Source organism: Cryptomeria japonica, chromosome 1 (assembly GCF_030272615.1).
Source record: "Cryptomeria japonica chromosome 1, Sugi_1.0, whole genome shotgun sequence".
In the NCBI taxonomy this organism is placed as follows: Eukaryota; Viridiplantae; Streptophyta; class Pinopsida; order Cupressales; family Cupressaceae; genus Cryptomeria; species Cryptomeria japonica.
In genome coordinates this window covers 242,795,601-242,807,831 of record NC_081405.1, presented here as the reverse complement: position 1 = coordinate 242,807,831, position 12,231 = coordinate 242,795,601, and the positions used below count along the sequence as shown (strand labels likewise).

At 35.4% G+C, this 12,231-nt stretch overlaps 1 protein-coding gene across 1 annotated transcript; it reads left to right on the top strand.

Annotated features, from left to right (window-relative positions):
- Positions 1 to 1,543: 1,543 nt before the first annotated feature.
- On the top strand, positions 1,544 to 5,672 carry LOC131856041 (chitinase 2-like; the record flags this gene model as incomplete). Its single annotated transcript, XM_059207196.1, has 2 exons — positions 1,544 to 1,592; positions 4,837 to 5,672. Coding segments are annotated over 2 exons (885 nt in total), but the record flags the coding sequence as incomplete, so codon positions are not given.
- Positions 5,673 to 12,231: the final 6,559 nt, after the last annotated feature.

The window sequence follows — 12,231 nt, the reverse complement described above, 5'->3', positions numbered from 1 at the left end:
TTTTGAAGCTTGGGTTGGTAGGAAACCGATTGTGAGACATTTCAGAGTCTTTGGGTGTCCAGCATGGGCTCGCATACCTCCACAGAAACGCAAGGCATTGGAACCTCAGAGTCGGCCTTGCATATTTGTTGGATATCCCAAGGGTGATAAAACATATAGATTGATGGATTCTGAGACACATGAGGTGCTCATTGAGAGGAGTGTTCACTTTGAGGAAAGCTCTCCTAGCTTAGCCTCTCTACCTCCTCCACCTTCCTCCATTGTGGATAGTGATGCTAGTGATTCAGATGATGAGACTCCTTCAACTTTGACTCGCAGGGTTACACCTCTGCAGGGTCCACTTGTAGTTGAGGAGCCTCGTTCTCCACTTCCACCTAGACCTCGTTGGGCTCGATAGACACTTGAGTCTACGGGTTCTCTTGTTGGGGATCCTTCAGATACATGGAGAACTTGATCATAACATCAGGATCTTCCACATGCATTCATTGCTACTGCTTCCGATCCACAGACATTTCAGGAAGCATCAGGGGTTCCTGAGTGGGACCAAGCTATGGAGGAAGAGTATAGTTCCTTGATGAGGAACAACACATGGGATTTAGTCCATCTCCCTAAGGGGAGAAAGATGGTTCGATGTAAGTGGATCTATCAGACTAAGTATGTTGTGGATGGTAGTGTGGATAAGTATAAGGCTCGGCTTATTGTCAAAAGGTTTCTCTCAGGTTGTAGGTGTTGACTATATAGAGACCTTTGCGCTCATAGTCAAGATGAACTCCATTCGCTTGACACTTGCTATTGCTGTAGCGCATGGCTGGGTTGTACATCAGATGGATGTGAAGAGTGCTTTTCTTCATGGTGACCTTGATGAGGAGATTTATATGGAGTAGCCGCAGGGTTTCATTATTGGTTTGCAGACTAAGGAAATCTCTCTATGGCCTTAAGCAGGCCCCCAGGGCTTGGTATGCCAAGATGGATTCCTTTCTTCTCTTAGCAGAGTTCACCAGGTGTCATTCTGATCTGAATGTCTATATTTTGTGATAGGATGACTCTCACTTGATACTTGTGCTCTATGTTGATGATTTGATCATTACAGGGAGTACCACATCCATCATTAGCAGGGTCAAATTTTCTTTGCATGACAGATTTGCTATGACTGACTTGGGTCTTTTGCACTACTTTCTCGGGATAGAGATTTCACAGTCACCTTCTGGGATTATACTATCGCAGCCCAAGTATGCTCTTGATCTACTTGCATGCTTTCATATGGCTTATTGTAAGCCTGCACCGACTCCCTTTCTTTCCAAATTCAAGCTTGAGACTCAGTGTTCTTCTCCACCAGTTGATGCCACTTTGTATCGTTAGCTTGTGGGCAGTCTCATCTACTTGACCCATACACGCCCTGATATTTCATTTGTAGTTGGCATGGTTTCCCACTTCATGCAGGAACCACATAAGCATCATTGGAAAACCACCAAACGCATCCTTCATTACATCCAGGGTACACATCACTATGGGATTCACTATGCAGTAGGCACAGGACTTCGCTTGGTTGGTTACACAGACTCTGATTGGGCTGGCGATCTTGATGATCGTAAGTCTACTTCTGGTTATAGTTTTCACCTTGGTTCAGGCCCCATTTGTTGGCAGAGCAAGAAGCAATATGCTATTGCTCTCTCTTCGACTGAGGCTGAGTATTGAGGTGCTGTTAACGTAGCGACTGAGACCATTTGGCTCCAGCAGATTCTCAGAGAGTTTGGGTTCGCCACTCCACAATCGACAGTTATACATTGCGACAATTAGAGTGCTATTGCAATCTTGAAGAACCCAGTCCAGCACTAGCAGACCAAACACATCGAGATTCATATGCACTATATCTAAGAGCTCATTCAGGAGCAGGTCATTGATTCGCAATATTGTCCTACAACGGAGCAGGTTGCAGACATATTCACCAAACCTTTCACCGAGAGTAAGTTCCAGCAGTTGTGAGCTCTCTTGGGGGTGTGGGATGTGTCATTAGGGGGGGTCAGCTGACTTATCCTTCCTCTCTTATGAGGGGGACTTTTTCCTCTTTGAGGTTTTGTCCTTCTTCTTTGAGAGTCTTTTGTACTTTCATCTCTCTTTTGGGGGGAGTTTTTTCCCACTGGGTTTTCTCCTTTTCTCTGTTTGTGAGAGATTGCTTTGCATTGTTTTGCTTGCATTTGCATATTGTACATGGGTACCTATCATGGCCTAGTAGCCGGGACCCATCTTGCATTATTGACTTGAGTCTTCATTCCCCTAAGTTGCACTTAAGGGGGGGTGTTGGTGTAAATAAATATTCATTATGGATATTATTACACTTTACTTAAGTTAACTTAGGATAATGTATTTCTTCGTAGTTTGGATTTAAGACACTTAGGGAAGTGTGCACATAGGGATAGAGCTTGTAGGAGAAATTCCACCTTTTGTGGTCTTGTTTTGTTGTTACACTCCACATTCGGTGGGTCATCCACCTCTTGTGGAATATTATATTATTTCTCCTACCTACCCCTAGTATTTCTTACCTACCCTTGTTTCTCATTGACCCACATGTCATGATTGTGTGCTCGTACATCCATATGGCATTGCCTATATAAGAAGGCCTATATTCATTGTATTGGTGAATCCAGTTGATCATTTTCATATTGATGAGAATACAGTTTGTTCTTGTCATTCTTTTGTCTCTATTTTTATACTTTTCATTGTGCCCTTGATCTTGGCAAAATCTCACACCCTTGATAAATGTAATAATAGAAGGATCAATGCCCATTGGGATCCTCAAAGTGAAATCATAAGACGTATCACTATACCTCTATCTACATGAGCTACCCTCAACTGACATAACGATAAATCTAGAAGAATTGAACTTGTGACTACTGTCTACATTTTCAACATCTTGACCGTTTATTTATCCCTAAATATATAAACAATACAACTTAATATATTAAACTAATATTTTTCTTCAATTCCATCATTTTAATAATAATAATAATATCATTTCATATTTCAAATTGACTACTGAACCAGCATTTAGTATTATTGCTTTTGATTTGGAATGGCATCCATAGATGGAATTATCTTCCAAACATGTCGATTATGAAGTACAAAACAAAGGAGGAATAAACTGAATATAAAATTCATTAGCATACAGATGGAAAATTGCAACTTGCGTTTGTACACTTCACTAGACTTTATTCATGTAGACGCCTATCGAATTGAGGGAGAGCAGTTAGTAAAAAGATAACTCCAATCACATGATGCCAAATTATATATTCTTCAGACTTCCTGGCCAGGTGAACTTTATCCGAGATTTGGAACACTTGCTCACCTGTTAATTAAATGTATTTATGCCATTAACGAATGAGCAGACAGTGAAAATGTCAAATTCAATATGAAATTTTTTAATCATTATGCTTTATAAAAATTCCGTCGTATTAGAATGAATTCTTGAACTTAATAAGAGCTTACAGTGTTTAGTTTGATTGAAAGATAAGTAGCACTTCGTTGTTGACATATACTGAAAGATATGTCGGCGAATTGCTGGATTTTTGTTCTTGATAATGCAGTTAAGAAAAATAATATCTCCTCACGCGATCCTTCTAGAACAGTGATTGATGATTATTATATGCAATTACTTTGAATTTAAATGGAATGGGTACCCACAACCATTGGCTCCTAATCATTAATGAGGGTATCAATCGAATGCAGAAAAAAACAGTGTTTTGAACGCGGGTTGGCTTTAAGAACGAATCTTCACTAAATTCAAAATGAATGTGTTAATTGTGCCAGCCATTGTGATGTTTTTGACTGATAAACAACAATTTATTGAACACTTTTGAAAGCATAAAAATTGTTTGAAAATATAAAAGGCTGGTCGTTTTTGCCTGGTGGCTGACATGACGACGCCTAATCTGGAAAAGAGTATCTCTCGTAGCTTAGGTCATTCAACGTCATGTATGGATATATATAAGAGCGTTTGCTGCAATCTTTCTTGCACATTTCTCACGACAATCCTCCAACTCCATGGCTGAATTCTTCAAGATTTCTCTACTTCTTCTTGCGACGTTGGTACCTACTACAATAGGTAGGTCTCTCCTTTTAATTAATCAAATGTAAGAAATTTGTCTCTCTGTGAAAGCAGTATTTGTGGATCAGTTATCTTTGATGCGGGTGATTTATTTTCAACACTTTTTGAGCCATTTTATAGAACGTTTGATGATGACTTAGCTTTAATATTATACTGATATTTTTGTGGATTGGTTAACCCTCAAACCTAAGATCTTCCATTTATTATTAGAATGCTCTTCCATTGAATTATTATCCCTTTAAGACCTGCTCATATTTGGGTTGCTGTGACTGATTCCCAATAATACTTTAAAAGAATTCATATGATACACACAAACTTTATTTTATTTGAGACATTAAAATCCAAATAAACAAAGAACAGTGTGTCAGCTATGTGCTGAGCTATTTTTAATGTCGAGTATTTGGTCTGTATAGCAAACTAATAAGGGTTCTGCAAGATTATTTTCGAGGATATACATAAATTTTGGAAAACTCCTTTCAACTACCCTAAGTTTTTCTTTGCTCATTTTCAATGAAATAAATATTTCGTTCTTGGAAATATTGTTATGTTTTTGAGTTTTGAATAGTTAAATCTTTCTGGTTCACTAGTGAAGTTACACTTGATTTATAAAAAATGCTCCCAAAGATCCCACTCATGCTTTTCACGTCAGTTGTGTGAGTTTCCTATCAGGTTTCCAAACTGGTATATGTTTTTTAAATTTGGAGGTATACTAACTAAACGAGAATACATTTCAGGTGCGAATTCGAATTTGTTTAGAGAATACATTGGGGCAGAGTTCAACAATGTTAAATATTCCGACCTGCCAATCGATTCCGGCACCCAGTTTCATTTCATTCTTGCCTTTGCTATCGATTACACCCCGTCAGGAAGCGCTCCTACAAATGGAAAGTTCAACATTTTCTGGGATAATGACAATCTGAGCCCCAGCGCCGTGCAAGCCATCAAAGCCCAACACAAGAATGTCAAAGTTGCTCTCAGCTTAGGCGGGGACAGCGTTGAAAGTGGCAACGTCCAGTTCATGCCATCATCTGTGTCGTCGTGGGTGAGCAACGCCGTTTCTTCGCTCACAAGCTTAATCAAGGAATACCATCTTGACGGCATCGACATCGACTATGAGCATTTCGACTTTACCAATCCCAATACATTTGCTGAGTGCATTGGGCAGCTCATAACACAGTTAAAGCGGAACAAAGTCATCTCCTTTGCCTCCATCGCTCCCTATGACGACGGTCCAATCCAATCGCATTACACTGCACTCTGGAAAAGCTATGGCAATTTGATTGACTTTGTGAATTTCCAATTCTATGCCTACGACTCGAGCACCACCGTCTCACAGTTCATCAAACATTTCAACGATCAGGAGTCCCGCTATAGTGGCGGAAAACTGTTGGCCAGTTTCATGACGGAGGGCAGTGGAGGGCTGTCACCTGCAAAAGGCTTCTTTACCGCATGCCGAATGCTCAGGAACTCCGGCAAGCTCAACGGCATCTTTGTGTGGTCTGCAGACTCCTCACAGTCTAATAACTTCCAATTCGAGAAACAATCCCAGGCTGTCCTGCTAGGCTCCTGATTAGCACCATACAATTTGTTGGTAATGGTTGGAGCAAATAAATTATAGTGTCTTTTTCTTCTGTTTTGCTTCTAAAATAGTTGTTTGCCGATATTTCTAGTGATAAGCTAATAAACATTTGGTTCCAGCTTAAGATCAATATAATTTTGAGGAGCATGACTTACATTGTTGGCTCGTTCTCCTTCTTTGTAACATCCAATATCGCAAAAATAAGTATTGCCAAAGCTATCGTGTGATTTATGGTGTTTTCACTGCATGACTTCCTACTTGCAAAGTTATGGCTTCATGTTGCAAGAACACTATTTTTTATTCTAATATTTTACACTTTATCTTAGTGGATTTGTGACTTGTCCTAATAGTACATTTCTATAATATAAGAGCTTTCCTTGATAGCCGGTTACTCTTAGAATTAATTGATCTTTATATTTAAGTCAAGAAATATTGTTTTTGGTAAGGTAAAATAAGTTTTGAGGGGATCCGAAACCCCTTACAAAAGAATTTTATGGGGATCCAAACCCACAAAAAGAACAATGCGGCAACTAGAGTTGACATAGACTAACAAAAGCCAACCGACAACCCAACACTAAGAAAAGAGCATCAAAGAACTGGCTGAAGCACCAAAGAGATCAAAGCCATCAAGCAAGAGAGCTCAAATATACATAGACCAAGGGTTTTGCTAGGCTCCCATAACCTGAACCAAGGGTTTTACTAGGTTCCCATAACTTGAAACCACAGGTTTTGACAAAGCTTCCAAAACATAAAGATACATTAAGATTGTAACAAATTTTAGTGTTTTTTAAAAAAGGGCTCCCAAAACCCTCACCTGATGTTGACAGACAATACTGTAAGATACCACAGACTCAAACTCCACCCAGAACTAAACCTCCAAAGGGGAAAGTTGATCGAAGAGCAAGATAAAGGTGAAAACAACATCAAAGATACCTCCCACCAAATATGGGACAACAAGGGTCCACAAAAAACTCCATCCATCATTGCCCACCAAGTTGTTCTCCTCTTTAAAAAAAGGCACATAACAGCGGGAAAGGATCCCACAACCAACTCCAAGGGTTTTGACGTGAATCCCTTAACCATTAGGAGAACTATTGCAGAAGCCCCCTTACAACAAATCACTTCCACACTAGATAAGAACATTCTCCAACTCTATAAAATATATCCTCACCTCAATAGAGGAAAAATCCACCTCAACAGGGAGAACAAAGGGAAAAACCATTAAAGGAGAAACCTCTGAAGTGCTAAAGCAACCAAACAAGTTGGGCTTTGATTTGGCTCCCAAAACAATCAAGTTGAAACCAGCAAAGACCCTCTAGAAAAAAGTCATCACCCCTCTAGTGATACTCCTCTCCACCTCAATAGAAAAGGAACTCACCTCAATAGGAACTGAAGGGAAACAAACCAACAAGTGGAAGAGCCAAACACAATTCAACCCACCACTTCTAGAGACAAATGAGCAATACATACAAAGATTATTGGAATATTGGGTTTTAGAAAGGTTCCCAAAACCTTAAATAGGAGAAGAGGCACAAACCTACCATTCACCAAACAAGTAAGCTCCACTAGGGTCTCTACATCCGAAAGAGAAAAAAGATAGATAAACGAAAGTATGGATAAGACATGAACAAAGAAACCTCCCACAAGAACTAGGGCAACAGATGCCCCAAAAAAATTCTTTCCAACTTCACCCACCTAGCCTCTCTCCACCTCAATATCAAAGCCATCCACCTCAATAGGATTGGCAAATAGGAAAAAAAGAAGAAAGGAAAACCAAACCCTAACCATCCTCACCAATGGGCTTTCTAACACCAAAGGAGAGAAAAGGATGAGCACAAGAGTAGAAACAACACAATCCCATATGAAAAAAAACGGAACCAGAAAAGCACAAGGTCCACAAAACAAGAAAAAAACAAATTCCCTCAGAGACCAAAGAGTCCACAAGGTTACCAAAAAGGAGCCAAGCCCTAGAAGAACTACAATTGAAAGCGTAAACTAGAGGGGGATATACATCACCAATGAGAGAGCCTAGCAAAGACACTAACCCCTAAAGAAAAGAAGCCCCAAAAAAGGCCCACATAAACAGAGCAATGATAGAGTCCTTAGGGGGCCAACTAAAAAAGAGAACGCAACTCCAAACCACATCTCCCAAGAAAGAGAGGCACCAGAAAGTAAAAGAGAAAGAACTAAGCTCAGGCATCACAAACAATGTTGCACCCAACAAGAGAACCTCCAACAACAACAACGACAAGAGGGGTAAGGGAGGCGATAGGCGGAAAGAACCCTCTACCAATGCCCCACAATCTCCAAATTCACCCAAGAAATATTATTGTTTTGTTTGCATTATTTTTATTAATGTTATTTTTAAAAAAAATTTATATTGTCTTTCTAAATTTTCTTATTTATACATATTTTTTAAAAAAATGAAATTATTTTGTTATATATATAATTTTATAAACATTTATTATTTTGAAGTATTTATTCTTAATAAATAACATTTTCTTCCATGTTTAATTCTTACATATATTGCTAATTTAATTAGATTACATGTTAATTTTATATTATAGACTACTATAAGGATTTGCTGAAAGCCTCGCCCTACCAAGTTAAACTTATGTCATACTTAAGTTGATTACATACTTTCCCTTTCACATGAATCAATTGTTAATTATATATATATATATATATCCCTATTATTCTAAAGATTCTTGAACTATGTTCAATAATTTGAAAATTTGTGATGTATTTCCATCATAAAGCATCACTACTAATATGGGCTACAAGGAAATATTTATTTTTTGTGTATAGATATAAATCTAGAATGTTGATCTCTATTAAGGCTACGAAGAGTAGATAATGCAAAATCCTACAAGGATTAGATCATTACATTTGATAAGGGAGAATCCAATAAAATTTATAACAATTTTTAAATTTTATTGTAAAATATAGTTCAAAGTACCACCAATGATCATAATTTTAGGTTTGTCTTAGAAATTTTCATGTCAATTTCGCATTTTTATGCCAGAGCTCTCCTAGAATAGCACAAACTAAAATCACTCAAAAATATATGTTCTTGTGCTTCTCACATGCAAGCTTAGATTATGTGCACCCTTGTTTTGCGATACTTTATCTACAACCCAAATTAATTCATATCAATATTTTTCTACTAGGTATTTTATGGTGGTATGCATATTTTATCCTAGATGGAATGACTTTCTTCGCATATGAGCCTCCAATTGAGTGAAAACCTAGATTCACTACATAGGTTAGAGATATTCTCTGATGTTTGAAGTTAGAGAGTTGATCATTTTATCACATCTTTTTTCAAATGTCAACATCTATATTTTAAAATAGCTTATTAGTTATAGAAGGTGAGAAGAATGCTAGGTTTTGATTTATTGCGGAGAACTCAAATGTTATATTTACAAATAATATTTATGTCAATAATATTGTCATGTAATTACATATTCGTGGAGATGATTTGCTACTTTCTTCCCTGTCAACATATATTATCTTTGATGTTAATACGATATTGTATGAATTTTCAATGATTGGATCCTAGGGTCTGGAAATATGCTTAGTATATTATAGGAATTTTAGGTTTCAAATATTGATTATATTTTGAATGCATAAAATCACAATGCATGTTTCTTAAGGTTTTGAGTAGCATAGCATGATTATGTTTTAGATTATGTTATCCTATTTTATTTTTCTTATTCGCTCTATAATAAATATATATTATCTTATTTGACCTCCATTATTCTTCCTTGTTTACCATCTATTTTATACTATATATGTTTACTATGTTAGCATTCTTACAGTGCCTAAACAATTGTGTAGTAGTTATGTAGTTCAATTATACAATTGTGATGTCGTCGGTAGTTGGTAATCTAGTTTCCCCCATTTGAGTATGTATATTGTTTAAGAAATGATTATTAACTATTATCTCTTCATATGCTATTAGAGCCTTTGGACATGCACATAAGATTACCATTTGGAGGAGATGAAACACCTCAAATATATGTAGATTGTGTATGAAACTATATATTTATTAATAGACAGGTATTTTAAATCATTAGAAAGTGTTATTAATACTTCCAGAGTATGGAAAATCTATGTTTATGATGAGTGATGGTTTTATGTGGCATTAGATTTAAGTTGATTGGATCTAAAGTGAAGCTTCTAGTTATCCCATGTCGAATACTCATGGAGGGGATCAAAATATAAATATATACACAATGTCAATCCATGGCTAGGCCATGAGTTTCATATTGAAGTGGTTGTAGATTCTAACATATATATGTGAATGATAGAATAGAGTAAAGAAGTGGCTATCATTAGTTCTTATGTGGTAGATGGATTGCTATAAGTTATATTTTATTCCACTTATTAAATGAAGATTAGGGTTGTTAAAATAAAATCTATCATTTTAGTTAATGGAAGAAAAGGGCTAAATCCTCCATTTCTTGGAGATTTCTTTAGTAATTATGACTATGATTCAAGTGCACAAACCATTGAAACAAATATAATAAATAGGCCTTTAGACATTTTTGCAATTTTGTTTCAATTTAATTTTCTCTTGAAATATTTTTTAGTATTTTATGTCAAGAATAATGGATTTTTAATTAAAATTTTAAAAGAAGAAATAAGTGTAATGTTTTAGTGAATTTATATATGAATGAATAAGGTTGACGTGTTTCGATTATGGTTATGTATAAAAGTTTATAATTTATTCTTGCATGAAGACTGTAGATTGATCTATTTAAGTTGTAATATTAGGGTAAAAGTTTTACTTCAAATAAATAAAGTAAATCACTTAGTATTATTTTGTTGTAAATTATATCTTTAAAGAGGTTGAAAGGGTTTGAACTTTTGTATCAAAAGAAAGTTGAAAAATTAATGGACGTTGGAAAGTATTGAAGCATTGATTATTTTTTTTCATGGAGTTATTTTGATTTGGAATTATTATTTTAAATATTGTATGCATTGTAGTGATAATTAAAATAAAGGTGTGTTCTTTTATGAGATATAAAAGTGAGTAGTGTGTGGGTCCATCATTGGTTAAAGACAATATTGTCATATTTTAATCATGAGTACACATATTTCAAACATATATTTTTTTTTGGATCCATTCATTCTGCAATTGATAGAACATTTCATGTTTTGAATGGTTCATAATAAATTTGTCATTTGAATGGATCTTCAAAAAGTAATGTTTAGACATCTAGGGAATTTATCCACTTAACAAGTCCTCAAAAGACTCACATAAGTCAGCGAATGGATAAAATATAATATAATCAAATTGGAGGTTTGTGACTCCTTTGGGTGAAGGACTTTTCTTCATCTAAAGTTCTCTTTTGTGTTTGAGATGACTCTTGGAATGAGAAGTACTTTTTAAATAGTTTATTCACTTTCCTTTCTATTTCATTGTCGGTTCTTACAGATTTAAAGAACCCATATATTGTGACATTTGATTTATGGAGACAAGAAAATAAATTGGTGTTGAGATCAATATAGATTATTGTCCAAGGAATTTATGAAACTATGATAAAAATCTATACAATTTTGAGGATCATCCAATAACTTGATAGATGTTTGTCACAACTCAATATTGATAATTTTTGAATAATTTGGAAATTAGTTATTTAAAATTTTGGGATTGATAACTTGATAATTCAACTCAAACCTACACCCTTCTTAGGGTCATGAGGTAACTTAATGAAGCTTCACTTGAGTCAAGATCTATTTCTTCAAAACGAGATCTTTCCAAACATATGTACTTATTTTATGTAATCAACAATTTTTATTATGTAAGCCTTAAGGGGGTCTCTTGGCAAGGTGATCGCTATGATTGCAAGGGTAAATTTATAGGAACAATGTAATAATGGGGGATGCTTAAAATATTACACTATCTAAACAATTGCATAGTAGTTATGCAACCTAATTATATAGAGGTGATGAAATTGGTAGTTGTTAAACAAGTTTCCCCTACTTAAATATTACATTGTTCAAGAAATAATTATTAAATATTCTCTATTCATAATCATCTATTATTCACTAAGTTTCCATGTGACTACCATACTAATTTATATCAAATCAAGTATTCTAAGTCTCAAACATGAGCTCATTATAGTTTCACTAACCTAGAATTTTTGAAAGGTTTTTTTACATTACAAGTGAATTAGATAAAATTACTCATAGAATAGGAAGAAAAGGTGCAAGAAAGTCTTAAGTTAACTATGTCATAAATTTAAATGATACATTAAGAGCTATTCAATGTTCAATTTGACTTAGCAATATCACATCATAAAAATATTCAATGGTGATGGAAGAAATCAATAATAATGAGTGATAATATAGTAAAATGAAAGGTTCTACCATATATCTAGATGATATTGAGGATCACATCATATTAAGCTAAAAAAAATTATAATCATCTTGATCCAAATTTTATACAAGTTGCATATACAAATTTATTATTAAGTTTTTTTAGTAACATAATCTCACATTATAGGATAAATAGTAAGAGGGGTTGTAATAGGTTCAATCC